The following is an 18,370-nucleotide window of genomic DNA, read 5'->3' on the forward strand; positions in this document are numbered from 1 at the left end:
ATTATTAACGAATAAAAGATTCCCTCTGCATCCGCGGTACTTTATTAATTGTAAAAAATAAAATACAAATTTAAAAAATTTCTAAAATAATTTATCCAACCTGTTTTTAAGGGAAGCAAATGAAAACCACAAATGCAATTGTATACAGTTTGCAGTATGCTGCCAAAGTAACTGTAATCAGACACCTACATCTTATTACATTGTGTCTGGGTTCAGCTACCATGACTTTCCACTGACCTTTAAATCTATGGAGTGTATTTATGTATTTAAAAAAAAAACTCTTTTGATGTAATCTCCTTTCATGTACCAGCGATGTTGCCTTCATGGGGTGTCGGAGAGAACGTGGAACATGATGATGAGGGCTGTGGTGAAAGTGACTTCATATATGTCCATTGTGTCTAAACGAATTGTGCATTTTCTCTCTCTAGTCTACGACCTAACCCTGCTGCCAACGTCCTAGGTACACACATTATGACCTATTGATGTACTTACAACATGTTCAACTTAAATACTTATTAAGCCAGTTGGATGGGTGGAGCTTGTGAGGGATCATGAACGCAGCAAAAGAGTGACAAGGGAGAGAATCAGAGGTGATGTGCTTGTGTGTGTGTTTGTTTGAGGGTTAAGACTTGAGACTTAAGGTTAAGGTCTGGCTAGAATTAGGTTTAGGTCAGAATGAGCCAAAGGTTAAGGTAAGAATTAGGTTGAGGTTAGAATAAGGTTAAGGTTAGGGTTAGACATAGGTTTAGGTTATATACAGTTTAGGTACGAATTAGGTTTAGGATAGGGTTATAATAGGGTTAGGGTTAGAATTAGGTTTATGCTAGAATTAGGTTTAGGTTAGGGTAGGGGGCTAGGGAATGTGTTATGCCAATGAGTGTCCTCAGAACTATAGAGAAACAAGAGAGTGTGAGTGTGTGTGCCCTCTCTGGGGACTTTTCTCAGCAGGAACCCTGACCTTGTAAGGACCAGTGGACCTCATGGGGACTAAACAAAGCCTGGTCCTGATGAGACAAAACCTCTTTTCTGAGCTCCAGGTTACAGTCAATGGAACCATGTGAAGTGTGGTCAGGTTCTGGCTCTGGTTGTGCACGGACTGGTCATAGGTAAGGTTAGGGAGGAGGTTTTTGTTGGGGCGTACACAAGCAATTGAAGTCAATGCAAAGTCCCAATAAGGAAAACTATGCAAACGTGTGTGTGTGGTGATGGAGGTTGTGGATGTGGCAGGAACATTGAATATGATCTGAACAGCTCCAGATCCCAGTTGTCTCACTTTAAACCAGGCAGGTCACTTAGTGGTAACGATCGTATTATACACACTTTAACATACACACTGGAGTATGAAGAAGGAGGCACTCTGCACACCAGCCATGGCGTCCTCGTTATATATTAATATATGGGGAAGGGGCGTGGTCTGTGGAAAAGGGGGCTCAGCCAATGGCGCCGCGGCTGAGCTGGCGGGGGCGTTCCCGTGGGTCCGAAGCCGGAGCTGAACAGAGCGAGGCGGCTCAGAGCTGTCGCGGGGCGGACAGAGAGAGGCCACAGGCAGCGGCCCTCTGCTGGAGGGGGGGGGCGCTTATCCGAACCAATACACACACATGTGTGAGCTGCTTGAGAGCTCCTGTGTGTGGACACCAGTCCTTTTAGAAAAGCATAGTAGCACCGCGGCTCGCCATTTAAAATGCCTATCTTACTCTTCCTGTTAGACACGTCCGCCTCTATGAATCAGCGCACTTATTTGGGCACGACGTATCTGGACGTTGCTAAAGGCGCGGTTGAGGTCTTTATGAAGGTAAAGAAGGATTTCACCTCTCAGCAAAATGTGCAGCTTCTCGGTGAGCTTCGGGTTCCTGGGGCAAGGTCGAGCGAAATTAATACATGTTGTTTTTGGTTTTTCCTTTTTTCTGACAGCTGCGTGCCCGAGACCCGGCTAGTAGAGGCGACAGGTACATGCTAGTTACATTCGATGATCCACCATACGGAGTGAAGGTAATTAGCAGCTGATAACCATTTTTTTTTACATTTGACAAGACCAAGGTGTTTTTGATTTTATTGTCCGTCGCGGATGGAGTCAGTGCTGGGCGGCTTCCCCCCGTGAGGCGGAAAACGTCTTTTTGTGTCTGGTCCAGAAACCCGCAGCCCCGGAGATGCACTGCCACATCCAGCCGACATTTTGCTTTTGTGTTGAGAAAAGTCTCGGGCGTTGAGATGGAGGCGGGGAGATGTGTTATTGCCTATGACGTTGCGCCCTTTTTTTTCACCGTACCGCGTTACGATTGGCCAAAGAGCCTGCCAATCGTGTTTAACCCCGCCCCTTGCCTCATCAGCGCATTACCATTGGCCACTCTGGTCTGAAAGTTGATAAACCCCCTCCACCGTGACGTTTTTATTCTTTTATTTTTTTTATCTTTAATCTTTATGCGAGCTCGGTAGAAGAAATTGATCTGTATTAAAGAGATCGTTATTTATCATGAGCATCGTGGCCTCAGCAAACAAACCCTAGTTGTCACGCACACCCATCCGGATCTGTGACGTGGTCTCATGTCAGCAGAGCCATCTTCACCACTCATCTGATGACATGTTTTATGACCTGGCTTACATCTCCTCTGAGCTCCTGCTGCCCAATAAAAACACATTTATAACAACTCGCAGCACCTGAACTCCCTGATCTGCATCAGTGACTGGTGTATTACAAATCTCTTGGCTAACACTGTCTACAAATAACACTCCAGCACTTCTGTCAACACAATATGCTCTGCTACTTACTTTGTCCCACGCCAGTAATGCCTGGAGGCCCACACAATAGTTTGTTTTATATTTGTTTGCATGCATCATGACCCGAATAGATAATGCTAAGGAAAGAAAATAATAATGCAATCTTGGAGTTGCTATAGTGAGGGTTAGAATATCGATACAGAGGCATATGTAGCAAAATGTTGTGCAAGTAAAACGTAATTACTAGTTTATAAGCTCTTGGTTTTACAATACTTTTAAAGGTTCAGTTTTCATTACGTTGCTAACAATATTGCAGTAAAATATCACAGTAATTTGTGACATTACTATATAATAATAATGTTGTATTATTTTATACACTGTTCATTATATGCCTTTGCAGTAGGAATGCACTGTTATTTTATCGGACAAGCAACAAACATGAAATGGAAAGAGAATTAAACAATTAAATGTGCAGCTTAAGTGATTTGAGAATGAGAGCTGGCAAAGTATGAATTTGTGCAAGTAAAATATTTTTTCATTTTAAATCCATCACTATGATTTATGTAGTTAATTATACTTTTAAATTGTATATTATTAGTGTTTCTCACTTCTAGGGCTTCTTACATTTTTACACTGAATAAATAATTATGCTCAATATCTTAAACAGTATGAGTATTATGTAAATTAACCTATAATGAAATGCCTTTTTCTAATATTAATTTAATATATGTCCCAGTTTGATTCATAAACTGAGCTAATTTCTAAGACTAACCACTTGTCCTTACTCAAATATAACTTTGAGCAACCATCATATGTCATTGTACTTTCACTGCAGTGTATTTAGTGCATGGCCACACTCCATTCTACAGACAATAACAGTTTATTTCAATATATCTACAACTGTGAAGAATGGAAATAATGTTTTGTATTTCATCTATTAACTAATGTACAGTCTTGCTCAGTGCTAATGCTTAAAGCTGCGCAAGCCTTAAAATAACACAGGCTATATCTGGCTCTTTATTGACCTCCATATTGAAAAGGGAAAAAGGATCATTCTCAGCTCACAGCCTCAGCACTTGAAACATTACAACGTTATTTTGATTTACGTGATTATAGGGCTGGAATGACAACAAATTGCATTGTTGCTGTCATTAATGATACCTAAAATGTTTCTACTCAAGTCATTGCAGTATACACAAATCCAGATTTTCGAAAAATGCATTAAATTGTCATCTCAGCCAAATAATCCAAGATCTAGTTCTCCTCCCTCACATAAAATCATCCAGGTTTCATCTGCAATTGCTTCTCCCTTGTTGTAGAGTCCATCATCAACATATCTTCTTATCTTTATCTTCAGTGCCTTCTGCTTTGTTGTCTTCTGCCTGGTGTGTGTACCGAGGATTATGATGAAAGGACAAGGTTATGCTGAATGGCGATTCTCTGATTGCACAGTTACAGAGAAAATAAATTGTTCATGTAGAGGGAGAGTGAGGAGGTTGGGCAGGAAGAAAATAGAAATATTCTGTGGTCTGAATTATTGAGTGCAAGCCAAGCCTTACATTTCTGATTGCCTACAGAAGAGTCTGTTTGTTTGGTTTCTTTGCTTCTGCCACTGTGAATGTGTGCTTCCACTTTAATTGTTGCTTCAGCAACCCAGTGAGGCTGCTTGTATGAGTGCCCAGCATTTATCTGACGTCATTCACGTAATGCTCTGCCCTTTTCTGGAAATTCTACCCAAATTAATGTTATTCAATGATATCTCATGATAATCCAAAAATCAACCCACTTTTTTGATTCAGAGCATACATGTTGAGACACTTCAACACTTTTTCTCCACCTCTCTCTGTGTACGTCCTTAGCTTCCTCTGTCCTCTCCCATTAAAGGAAGTGGTAAGCTTGCAGGTCATCCTTAGATTAAGCATGAAGCTGCAGCAATAAGGTTCTTGACCTCCCTGGAGAAAAGTCCAAGAGCAGTCACACGGCCACATCCTGCCCTGTGGGAGTGGATCTCCGTCACAGAGGACAGGGCAGCAGTAGGGAGTGTATTTTGGGATGCTCGTCATTTATGAAAGTAGACTCTAACCCTAACCATTTTTAAGCGGCACCATCCAGCTCAAATGTGGGTCTGAACTCCACAATATTATCATCTATTTCCAGAGCTTCACATGACCTGATCTCATTTTGCGGTCACTAATTTGTCATTAAAAGTTTTAAACTTGACAAAGGTGACAGTCAAATGCTCAACATGGAAGGGTTTGTGATGGTCCCTGAACAGAACTTGTTCTGTTTGTACTAACAAAGTCTGGGTATCTGGGTTTGGATCTATTTCTGTGTGTGGCTGTTCACTCTGCTGCATTGTCAGGTTTCCTGCTGTGCAGTGAATTTAGCCCACTGTTGATGTTTGTATTTCAGGCAGGCTGGAAGGAGAATCATGCGACCTTCATGTGCGAGCTGAAGAACCTGCAGGCGTCAGGGCTGACCACACTAGGTCACGCTCTACGCACAGCCTTTGACCTGCTTAACCTCAACCGCCTCGTCTCTGGCATCGACAACTATGGACAGGTATTTGACACCAAAATCCTATAACGCATATACATGTATTTGGCAGCAGATTCATGTGTTGCTACAAGTGAATAGTAGAACTATTCCTCCTTCTTCAATGCTTTAATACTTTGTAATTTCCATTTTTGCTTAGTTGCAGGTCAATTATTACATAAAAACACATTTGCTTGGTTTTATTAAACTAGAATGACATTTAGTAGAATGCATAACTCTGCCAAGCCCCAACAGTCCCCTTAAATTTGAATCAAGCTGCACCAAATTACACACACTCATAGATATCTAAATATATCAGATGTTTTCTCAGCAAGTTTCTATTATTATTCCCTGGCAAATTGGTGAAAATGTCCTATCTCGCAATGTTAAATAGGTTTTGTGAAAATCTGTATAAAAGCGTATGTCTGGCAACAGCATATGTGAATTCTTGGGAAGTTTTTAATGATTACTTTACCTGGAGACTAAGACTACTGAATCTTATTGAAGTTTAATCCACTCCATCTGTCCTCAGTCATCACTGTCATCCGCTCCTCACACTGTCTTTTCTCCAAAGCTTGACTTGAATGCAGATATGAATAAACTAGTTTGAATCAGGACTTCATAAATCTACTATGTCAATGTTTGTGTATTTGTATTGATCAAGTCTGACCCCTACAGCTCACAGTGGTAGAAGCCTCCGTCTGTAACGTGTAACACAAGGACACAGTCTCAGATGCATCCTGACACAAAGCAAAGAAAACGAGTTTCAACACAGTTCATACAAGGGGCTTATCAGGGGTGTGATGCTAATACCAAACCAAATACTGTGTTTAAGTCAAACCTCTGTTTAAACAGTATACCTACAGTGTATATTACCATCACTGTTTTTTAAAACACAGCTCACAAGAGTGAATTTGGTCTGGAAAATGAGGAAATGAAGTCAGGCTTGTTGGAATAAATGGGGTCACCGTTTGGCTGAGCTGGGATTTAATTGCTGAATGTTATCATTTCACTCTCAGGGACGAAACCCTTTCTTCCTCGAGCCATCTGTGATCATCACTATCACCGATGGGAACAAGCTTACGCACAGCTCTGGGGTGCCAGATGAGGTGAGATTAAGAACATAATAATGTGGCCGCACCACTATGCACTGCACCCACCGATACTGTCAGATGTTTTATAAAATGTTTATGTAATCATTTTCAGTTTTTTAATTTTAAGTGCAAAGTTGTATAACAGTGGAATTGGTTGTCACTTACTAATGTCCTCTCTTATGTGTCTCACTTTAACCCGGCATGTCACAGCTGCACCTGCCTCTGAACTCTCCTCTGGCTGGCAGTGAACTGACCAAAGAGCCCTTTCGGTGGGACCAGCGTCTGTTTGCGTTGGTGCTGAGGCTGCCGGGAGCAGCAACACCAGAGAACGAGCAGCTCGGTAGCGTCCCAACAGACGAGTCCTCAATCACCCAGATGTGTGAAGTTACTGGAGGTTCGGCATTTTCTTTTACTTTGGCATGTGGAGTCATTCGTTGTGTGTGTCTAAACTTTTTTTGGCAGCACTCAATAAATACTTCTACAATATTATGTGATCATTGTGTGTTTTTTCTTTTCAGGGCGATCATACTGTGTACGGACACAGAGGATGTTGAACCAGTGTCTGGAGTCTCTGGTTCAAAAGGTCCAAAGTGGAGTTGTTATTAATTTTGAGAAGACAGGGCCAGATCCCATTGGGGAAGGTGAGTTTTCATACACTGCCTTGTCTTGTCTTAACAGCTTGGTATACACAACATTTTAAATGGCTCAGAGGGACAGTCAAAACATGAATCGAGTGGATTCTAAAAGAAGTGCAGGACATTTTACTAAGCATATTATTTCATCGCAGATAGTTAGAGCAAAGACACTGAGCAGTAAAACAGGTGAAAGTTCTGAGGTAACTTGATTTTCTCACACCTAAAAGTTCAAACCATGATCATGATCTACCAAGGTTAATTTCTTTGTTACATTTTTTAATTTGATCCAGTTAGCTACGTGAGCTGTATCTACCTATACTTGACATTGATTGGTTTGTAGTCGGACGAGGGTCAGACGTTGGTGAGCTGCATGGTCGGCGGGCAATATTCGTTTGGTTTGAATGGAGAAAATGAATGGACCATTTTTTTGTTACTCTGCCACTGTAATATCATTATGGGATTAACACCAGGATCGCCAGCTTCAGACGCAGTACTCAACACAAGTTAAAATGCGCCAAATGAATTGTAATTAAATCATGCAAACATTGTATTGTCGGTGCAAGCAATCCTTATAAGCCGCTTCTCTTTCTTCCGCTATTGTTTAATGCTGACTCAACTTCCTGTGATTGGTCCGAAAGTCTGAACAGTCCTAAAAAGTGTTTTCACACTGCTTATGAACCAAACTGGCATTAGAACAAACCAATTAGTTGTGAAATCGTCCTTACTTATTTTCTTAGTGGTTGAAGTAAACATTGAAATTTGTGTAGTTTAAATAATACTTAATCTTATAATTGGTGAAGTAGTGGTACTCTGAAAAACTCTCAGATTCCCATTTTTGTAATTGTTTGCATTTGACTGAGAAATGCTTCTGTCTAATGTCATACAATCCTTTGTTTTACAGAAATCTCTGTGGATTCAAGTCGTCCTGTGTCGTCCTTCAGTCATCAGCTGTGGCACAGTTGCCACAAACTCATATACGTGCGGCCGAACCCAAAGACAGGCGTGCCAGTCGGGCATTGGCCCATACCAGAGTCCTTCTGGCCGGACCAGAATTCTCCCACGCTTGTGAGTTGAGACACACTCAGAAATATCCCAGTGGCACCTTTGACAAAACACTGTTTATCACGTGCTATTCATATTAGGGCTGCACAATATTTAATCAAATTTACCGTCATCGCGATAGCAACATGCAAACTGTAAAACATGACTTTTTTACGGTCCAGACATGTATGAAAAGCCCCAAATTATCACTCCTAGCAGACTTCCTGCATATGCTACTCACTGTATGGGGTCGATTAGTGGACCCAAAGCAGAAAGACTAAAACACTATATACTCAAGCATTTGTTTATTTATCGCAAGTCATATCTTCATCGCATCATTCAACGTTATTGCATGTTTTCCTAATATCATGCAGCCCCAATTCATATCGTCTGTGTCTCTCTAGATGTACACCTCCCAGCATACGCACATTTACCCACAAACCTGCTCTTTTACTTTCACTCTTATCTTCCTGTTTTTCTCTCTTTTATTGGCAGTAGTGTTTTTCAGAGTCAGTAACTTTGACTCATAGCCAATATCATCCAGTCTCCAACTTGCTCTGTGATTTCCACTGTCTTTAAATCTTCAGTGTTGTGTTGATGTTGCGAAGATGTCACATGGCTCCAAATCACAGATAATAACAATTTCATCTGTCTCCATCTCCTGTTCTCAGCCTCCTCGCTCTGCTCACCCCATGGTGCGTTTCTCTTGTGTGGACTGTGAGCCCATGGTGATTGACAAACTTCCGTTTGACAAGTATGAACTGGAGCCCTCTCCACTCACCCAGTACATCCTGGAACGGAAATCTCCACACATGTGCTGGCAGGTACTGTACATATTCACAAACCAATCAACTCTGATGGGTTGCTTCTTTTCTCACTCCTGTGGACTATTCTGAAAACCAACGAATTACCAAAGACGCAGTAACTAGAAACATTTACAATCTTGTTGTTCTCAGGTGTTTGTGAACAGCAGTGGGAAGCCGAATGACCTGGGACAACCGTTTGGCTACCTTAAAGCCAGCACCACTCTGACCTGTGTCAACCTGTTCGTCATGCCTTACAACTTCCCAGTCCTTCTCCCACTTCTCGGTAAGATGTGTGACAGTTAACTGTGTCGTTAAATTGGCCTCAAACATTCTGGGTCATCGAGTCAGAGCTGAAAATGAATGTAGAAAGGACTTTTTTCCTGGAGCACTTCTGCGTACATCTTTAGTTTTAAACATAATCACAAATAACAAGGTTTAAACAGAGCAAATTAAACTTTTAATCTTTAATAACATTTGACAACTCCGTGTTAGCCCCCACCCAGACTGCTAGGAACCTGGTTGTGACACTCGACAGTCAACTCTCCCTTACTGCCAACATGACTGTAACAACACGTTCCTGTAGATTCATGCTGCACAACATCAGGAGAATACTTCCCCTTCTCACTCAGAAGGCAGCGCAGGTTCTGGTCCAGGCTCTCGTCATCTCACGCTGAGACTACTGCAGCTCTCTCCTGACAGGTTGACCTGCTAGTGCCATCCGACCTCTGCAGCTCATCCAGAATGCAGCAGCTCGACTGGTCTTCAACCTTCCTAAGTTCCTATCACACTACTCCACTCCTCCGCTCCCTTCACTGGTTACCAGCGGCTGCTCGCATCCGCTCTGCATCTGCCAATCAGCCTCTTGCTCCCTCACTGTGAGCTAAACACTCAACAAAATCACGACTGTTTGCAGTCCTCGCTCCAAATGGTGGAATGAGCTCCCCATTGACATCAGAACAGCAGAAAGTCTACACATCTTCCACCCCACACTAAAAACACATTTAGTCGGACTATAACTTTGGCTTTCTTGAAGAAAATTGTACTTTCTTGATTCTTGTTGTTCTGGATTCGTACCCTCATGGTTGAATGCACTTATTGTAAGTCGCTTTGGATAAAAGCGTCAGCTAAATGAAATGTAAAATTTTATAACAAATAGATGATGTGGTTTTAAGATGGATAAAAAGGTAGTTTGTGTTTTAATGCTTGTTTTAGACTCCCCACTTAAATATTGTGTGTACAGCAGCAGGTGGACGACCTACTGGTCACTGATCCAGAACAGCAAAAACTTTTTTTTTCTCAGACATCCCTCTTTTCTTTTTCTCCTTTCAGATGATTTGTTTAAAGTGCACAAACTAAAACCAAACCTCAAGTGGCGTCAGGCCTTAGAGATTTACCTGAAGACGATGCCTCCATACTACCTCATGGTAAGCTGATGTTATGCCACTTACTTTGATAATTGTTTAATCCATTGATTTATTATGTTTTTGCTCATGAACTTATATCCCAAAACTGTTTCCCCACAATTATCCAACAGCCCTTAAAAAAGGCATTGAGGATGATGGGTGCACCTAATCTGATAGCAGACACGATGGACTGCGGCCTGAGTTACAGTGTCATCTCTTATCTGAAGAAGCTCAGTCAGCAGGTAACGACTTCTCACTCACAGCCTTCATTAACATCAGTGTGACAGATATAGTAGTGGAGAAAAAAGCCCATGCTTGGATATACAGCATCTGTTTTCATCAATTGTCAAAGTGGCCTTCAACTGAAGATCATCTTCACTCTGGAAGGAAATTCTCAGTTCAAATTGATTGACAGGTTGTAGTATAAAGTCTACCTCAATACCACAACCTATGGAATTTGTTATTTATTATTCTGATGCCGTAAAGGTTTCATTCATTCAGTAAAATTTATAAGCACAGAAGAAAGTCAAATTATATATAGTAAATATATAAACAAATTTAAATCAATATCTAGTATAGTGTAAATATGGCTGCAATTTAAATGTTTTAAAAACCACAGACTGAGCCTTTAAATTTAGACTGAAACATAACTACGTATGCTACATGTTTTTGCTCTAAATATAATTAGAGCAGTGATGGATGCTCAGAAAAACTAAATCTTCCACTTACATCAGCCGGTATCTCTTAGAACAGGTACAGCACGAATTGTCTTAATTAGAAGTATCCCGTTTTTCTGATATGAGGAGAGGGGTTTCAGTCTATGATGTTTGTGCTTCAAATATTGATGTAAACATAATGGAGTATTTTCTAAATTAGACAATGTATAAAGGAATAAACTCTCTTGAGGTTTACCATTAATATTTGGGACAAAAGACTCCATAATCCTTAAATGTGTCTGTGATACGAACAGTATCGTTAACCAAAATTTCATTTTAGTGTGAATTTTATCATCTGGAAAGACAGTAAAAGTGTTGTTGTTCTTTTATTGATCTAAAGGCAAAGATTGAGTCCGACCGTTTAATCGTGTCCGTGGGGAAGAAAGCTCCTCAGGAAACTGGCATCAAGGTGAAGAACCACTCCAGCTCTCTATCTCTAGCCCACCGACGAGACTTCAAGCAGCTGCTGCAGGGAATCACTGGGGAGGGGCCTCTTCGACTCGCGGACATCAACTTCAAAGAGTTTGCTGGCTTCCAGATCGCTCTGCCCAACAAGGTAGATTTAGGACAGCGAGGACATTTCTGAAGAGTGGGACACACTTTAAGTTACAGGAAAAACAGGGGAAGTGCACAGTTTGGTGGGTTCTCTCTGACTAGATTTACTAATGTGTTCACAGGATTTAAAACCTCAGGCTTATCGAAATGCCTTCGACATCCCCAGAAGGAACCTTCTAGACCAGGTCACCCGAATGCGCTCCAATTTGCTGCGGACTTCACAGAAACTGATCCGAGGGCAAGACGAAGGTATGTGAGGTTGCTTCTTTGAATAGTCATATCTCTGGTATTTGCAAGAGTAACATAAGAACATTTAATACATACACATCACTGTCTGCAACAACATCTATTTTTAGTGATATTGACGACCCAAACCACCACATACCCCAAACACCAACGCAAAAGTTCTATTGGAAATCCTGTGTATTTCGTTTAGAATTATATTAATGCTAATAAAACTCCTTGTGGTTGTCAGACTATCTGCACAGTATTCCAGTGGCTCAGATGGGAAACTATCAGGAGTACCTAAAAATGATGCCATCTCCTCTGAGAGAGATTGACCCCGACCAACCGAAACGTCTGCACACATTTGGGAATCCTTTCAAACAGGATAAGAAGGTAAAGATATGTCGACATGAGCTGCTTTCAGACGTGCACTGAACTCCGCAGTTCCTCCGTATTTTCTCAGGAGGAGGTGCTTGAGTGAACGCAAATGTCCGAATGAGACACTTTCTCCGCCTGACCTGATTTTCCACTCACCACTATGCCGTTGGAAGGGTAGGTGAAGTGTTAGAGTCCACAAAACACAGACTCTCAGGGGTAAACATTGTTGCAGACAAATCCAATAAAATTGAAGTAAATGTGAGCCCTTCCTCAGACGTAAAAAAAATACAGAAAAAACCCACAACATGCCTCCATACTGCTCCTGTGTCCGCAAGCCCTGACATTCGAATTAGATAACGTATGCCAACACGCATCCTGCCCACGAACAGTATGGAAGCGTGTTACGTTTTTTTCTGTTGTTACGTCTGCAGAGGTCACTTTGGCTGCAACACTGAGACTCCTAAAGTGTTATGTGGACTCAGACACTTCACCCACACCTCCATTGGCCTTTTTTTCATACAATATTTAGTATCTTTTATCTTTAATTGTTCTGTTCTCTGAAACCTGTATCTCAGGGCATGATGATCGATGAGGCAGATGAGTTTGTCGCAGGCCCTCAAAGTAAGAAAAGAGGAAATTCCAATGATTCCAACTCAAGTGGTACTGTGAAGAGAAGGCGAAGTATGTCCCCGTTGCTGCGGCGGCCGCAGACTCCACCAGCAAACACCAACCATGTGCTGGTGGGAAAGACTCCGGTGGCGGTTCAAGAGCAGCAGAATCTCATCAAACCCATCCCACAGCACAAAGGTATGACTATTTATACACAAATTGGAAGTGATTGTACAGTACTGCTTGAAAGTCACTGAGAGACTAACAATTATTTTTCACCTCTGCAGGAGTGGATGGCAACAACTTGGTGGTCCCTGAGAGTAATGGCGATGGAGGCCTTGGGCCAGAGTCGGGGGAGATCTGGTCCGCTGATTTGGACCCTGTAGTAGAAAACTCATCTGCACTGATCCTTGAGGAGAAGTCCAGGGTGGTAGCAGCTGATCAGGAAGAGGACATCGACTTGGCGGAGGAGAGACTAGTGGAGGATAGACTAGTGGAGGATGGACTAGTGGAGGATAGACTAGTGGAGGATAGACTAGTGGAGGAGAGACCAGTGGAGAATAGACCAGTGGAGGATAGACCAGTGGAGGATAGACCAGTGGAGGAGAGACTAGTGGAGGATAGTCTAGATGAGCAGCCCCTGGAGGATAAACATAACTGTGAAGAACTGAGTCCGCAGAGCGAGCTCGACGACTCTGACGATGAACCGGCAATGCTGGAGACCATTTTCATAGCACCACTAGACGGAAGCCAAGCAGAACTGCGAACGCGAGTCATAAAGGAAGTCCGCAAGCCTGGACGAAGTGAGTAAGAGCAGTAGAGCCAGTAGTGTAGGGCAGGGTATACGCAGGTATGCATGCAGTGTATACCCACTTATTTTTCAGTCAGCGAAGCGTATACCCAGTTCTTAATCGCCTGTTGTGCGCATCATTCATTTGTGTACTGAAAGAAAGTCAATGTTTTCCTAGGGCAGCAAAAGCCTTGCCCGCCTTACTCTGCCTCTGATTGGTAAGTTAGGATAAGAATATCAGAGTAAGCCAATCAGAGGCTGAGTAGGGCGGGTCATATCTGTGTTTGTCTTCCTGGTAAAAAATAGCACCATCACCACTAACAAGTAGTGATGGTAGTTCAGCGTTATGCTGGTGTGCAATACATTCCCACTTTCCCTACATTACTGTAATTAAGTTACAATTTTCCCATTTCTAGTCGAGCTTAATAGGCAAAAGTAGTCTTACATGTCACTGTTTATAACACTGTTGAAATCCTTTGCTGGACGGGCTGATTATACCCACTTCTCCAGAAGTGTTTTGAGTCAAATATAGAATAAGATTATTAGTTAATGAGCTTAAGGTTTTATTTATTTTGCAAAGGTGTCGTCATACAACTTGGTTGTATTTGTGATTTCATTTGTTTATAGTTTTAGTTAGTATGTTAATACTTAAACTGTTAAATATCAAGCCTCAAATACATTTCTTTGTCATTAGGGTTAGATCAATGCATGGTAGGAATAATTGCCCCACATTTTTCTTTTTTTAATATATATATAGAAATACGCAGATGCCATGTTTGGAGCTTTTGAACAGTTTCTTCATCTTTGTCTTTCTCTGTACTTTTTCCCAGACTACGATGCAATAGAGTCACTCCTGCAGCAGGTGAAAGGCCCTTTTAATGTTCAGAGGTACTTCATCCAACACGCCATCAAAGAGGCCATCAGGTAAGAGTGACTCGCTTTTTTAATCATAGGATTAAGTGGAAGAGTTTTTGTTCTGTTTAAAAGCATGACAGCAGTCCCGTCTCTGACACACAACACAAATGTTCAACAATGTGTCATTAAAACCTGTGTCTAAATATTTTCATTGCATTTCAAAGCAACTTAACCTTAAAGAGTCTTTCCTGGCTTGTTTCTAGAGGGTTTCTAACTTACTTGACTTAAACTTGCAGTATAATTACAGTTTATAGTCATTTGCAGTATAAATACTGTTTCCATGTGTATTTCAGTGCTTCTTCTCACTTTGTTCACCAGGTTCAAGAAGCGGGTTCTGATCCAGCAGCTGGAGTTGATCCTTGCTGAGTTGGAGGAGAAGCATGCATCGTCCTTGCTGCTTTCCAACGACAATGGCAGATAGTGATGAAGCCATCTCTGGTTTTGTCACTGAAGTATGTTTTGTTCACGGTTGAATATCACCATCGAAGAGACGTCCTCATTGACTTGCCTCAAAAAGACTGAGAAGCTGGAGGCGTAAAAAGGACAAATGCACTGACAGCCGACGCTCCTACTGTCCCTGTGCTGTGACATCACATCCTGTTAAAGGCGGAAGGTCAGGGGTTTAGCTGGAGAAGAGGCCTCCAGCACAGATCCACTGAGGATGACTAAAGAGACTTTAAATATAATCCTCTTTATATTGACAGATGCCTTAAACATCCATACGCCGTTTGTCTGTATCAGCACATTGTTCAGATACACACACACACACACAGACATACACACATACACTCCGTTAGACAGACACAGTAAGCCCACAGAGCGTGGACAGGACAGATTATTTCTGTTATTGTTATTTTATTTTTGAAAACACCTTTCTTCAGCTGGTCTGAAAAGTGTTTGTAAGACTGCGAGTAAGTGATAGCATGTAGCTGTATGAACGACAGGAGGAATCTGATCTGATTGGGTCCCTCTCATGTTTTTAGTGTTAATATCTGATGTTGATACTGGTACTGAACATCTTCACTGGGAGAATAATCATTTAATGATCTTGACATGCATTAACATGAAGGGTGGACAATATGGATCAAAGAATGATGATGTGATTTTAAGTTGCATTAGCAATATATACTGAAGTATATCATCACTTTACTGAAACTTCGATTGATAAACTCAAAATTTCCCATCATGGCCTTGAAATGGCTAAAATGTAACAGTAATATGGCCGTGCCCCCCATGGTGCCCCTAGTCCATGTCTCCCCACCCTCACAGCGCCACCTGCAGTTAAGAAGCCTTTTCCAGATACAAAGCCCCACCCACATTTTGACAGGATTTGTGTCATTAGGTTTGTTACTTTACAATCCCCTGGTTTCTTCCGATTGGCATTTGTTTACTGCAGTGTTGAGGAAATACTGTTACTGAAATTCTTCTTTTTACATAAAAGGCACAAGAAGGACCTTTTAACAAGTTTTAAAACATGAATTTCAGTGGAGGAGGATTTCAACGATAAAATACCCCGATGGAAATGTGTATTTTTGGTCAATCTAGTCAGTGATCTTTATTAAACCAGGCAAGTCATTAAAAACTAATTCTTATTCACCATGGCAGCCTGGCAAAGGGCAAAACGCTTAACGACAGAAGCACACACCTTCAAAAACGTTTCGGCGCACTCATCACCAATATACAACAAAACAGCATAACCTGTGACAACAAGCATTACTTGAATTACATACTACAACACAACAAGAGTAGCATGCACAAGCTGCAACACAAACAGGCAAGGCACAAACAGCAGCAGCCGTAGAACAACAATACGAAAGTATACCTTGGACACAGCATCAGACAGACGAGGAGGGTTAGTTGATCCTAGTGAGTCAAAAAGCAGCTGTCAATAAAAATGTTTTTAATAGAGCCCTAAAAAAGTAACTTTGAGTTCAAATTGTCCAGGTTTTGTGTTTTTGGGTGCAGCAGCCGGAAGTGATGACAAACCAAACCGTATTTGTTCTGGAAACTTTTAACAGAATAAGATTATACAAAAATACACATTCCATACTAAAGTATGTAGCAGGTGATATTTTTTATCTTATTTGCAGAATCTTGTGCTTACTTAGTTACTAACTTATTTGCATAAGATAATTTACTACAAATTCATATGGATCTGTATCGACTTCCGATGGTCGATATAGTGGTTTCACCGTGGTGGTTAGAATTCAGCTAATCAAATTTTATTTTCACCTTGGAATGTACAGAGACCCGATTATCATTAGCTGAAAATATTGGCTGCACATAGATTAACTTGTTCCCATGAGATATTTTTCATTTGTTATTGTAATGTACGCACACGAAACACAAGATAAAAAGTATCACCTGTTAGGACTTTGGGGCCTCCTTACTAAAGAGAGTTACTTCTATAAATGATAAAGCTAAATGTTGAATGGTAGACACATTTCTCTCCTCAGAGGCTTCAAACATTTCTCTCTCAAGGTCATTTAGTCTCTAAATTTAGTCCAAACTGGGTCCAATATGTTACTAAAAGTCAGTTGTACTGACTCGCTCCTGAAAACATTCGTCATACAATAGTCTAGAGTCTAGAAGTATCAGTTTGTTTGTTTTTACACATTAGTGAGTTGTACTGAGAACGGACCAAACACAAGACTGATTTACTGATTGAGCATTTGTGTTGTCCTACCTGCCATTACAGCAACACAACATTGGTTCAGTGAATGCAGCTGTTGGTATCCATTTAGAGGTGGTACCCTCACCACACACACACAGCTGAGCACAACACAACAAACACTCCATTGATTCCCAGATTTACAACTTTAGTCAGAGGAATCTGTGCATGTGTGCCCAGTGGACGATCATCTGTTGTTGAGCAGCTGGTTATCTGCACTCTACTGCTTTTCACACAAACCAGTCAGCACTCCTCCTTGGTTCTCCTCATTTTTACCACAGTTGTACAGTACTTTTTAATGTTCATAAGGAATATAGATTATTTTTGTGAATTTGTTTATTTCAGAGTATATGAACTATTTTGAAAGGAAATGTTTAAAAGCCAATTTTGTAAACTGTTAAATGCATATACAAAAGTGTAAAGTTTTATGAACATGCTCCATTTTTTTAAGAAAACAAAAAAATAAACCATAAGTAGAATGGTTTTTACTGTCAGTGTGTGAATTTGTGTGTATTTCTAAAAACACATCCACAGGTTTTATTCTCTCCGTCTCTGAGGTTATATTTTCTTTGCCACTATCTCTGAACAGCTGCTGCAGATCCAGAGTCTGAAGTGAGTGTATCCACAATATGGTGGCCCAGTGGCCAATCAGCCGTAGGGGAAGTATCTGCTCTTCGAGTGCCCTTTAAGTTTACAGATGTGATCCCTGAATCTGAACCAGATTCTCAGGGCGTTGAAAAATGATGAACACGACTCAGCCTCTTATCAGCTGCAGTGTGAGTGTGTTTGTTAATGTTTGACACCTGTAGTGGTACGTCATATGTGACGTACCCCATAGGCCTGAAGTGAAAACAAATTCACATGAGAAAACAAAGACGTTTTCCTGCTGCCTGTCTTGTTGATCATTTGACCCCGTGATTTACTGGAAACACACAACTAATTTCCTCAAAGTTCAATAAAACCATCGGAAATAACATTAATATTAACTGGCACTAACCACAAATATGTTCCATCAGAGAAACCATTCAGCTGAAAATTTATATTTCAGTTTGAGAGGTTTCCTTGGTAACTTTCACTCTGCTGACACCTACAGGCCAACTTGAACAACTGCACATCTTTGAATGAGGTCGAATTTTTAACTGATGCAACAAAACCAGCTGCAAGGTCACCCTCATAGCCCTCCTCTGCACGCAGTCATTTCATAACATTATGATCTCATGAGAGATTTACTTACTTTGGAGAAAAGCAACTTCACAGCCTCTGAATATGAGCAGAGGCAAAT

General features: G+C 41.2%; 1 protein-coding gene across 1 annotated transcript; it reads left to right on the plus strand.

The window, feature by feature from the left end:
• Positions 1 to 1,538: 1,538 nt before the first annotated feature.
• Positions 1,539 to 17,515, plus strand: ints6l (integrator complex subunit 6 like). The gene is made up of 18 exons (XM_061080243.1): positions 1,539 to 1,792; positions 1,912 to 1,989; positions 5,128 to 5,277; positions 6,270 to 6,359; positions 6,555 to 6,738; positions 6,863 to 6,985; positions 7,881 to 8,044; positions 8,692 to 8,844; positions 8,977 to 9,109; positions 10,156 to 10,250; positions 10,361 to 10,471; positions 11,286 to 11,501; positions 11,623 to 11,749; positions 11,976 to 12,118; positions 12,679 to 12,910; positions 13,000 to 13,515; positions 14,333 to 14,426; positions 14,736 to 17,515. The coding sequence occupies exons 1-18, from the start codon at positions 1,682 to 1,684 to the stop codon at positions 14,836 to 14,838; spliced, it is 2,823 nt and encodes a 940-aa protein (XP_060936226.1). The 5' UTR covers positions 1,539 to 1,681; the 3' UTR covers positions 14,839 to 17,515.
• The last annotated feature ends 855 nt before the right edge of the window (positions 17,516 to 18,370 follow it).

The sequence above is a fragment of the Limanda limanda genome, chromosome 10 (genome assembly GCF_963576545.1).
Source record: "Limanda limanda chromosome 10, fLimLim1.1, whole genome shotgun sequence".
Classification (NCBI taxonomy): domain Eukaryota; kingdom Metazoa; phylum Chordata; class Actinopteri; order Pleuronectiformes; family Pleuronectidae; genus Limanda; species Limanda limanda.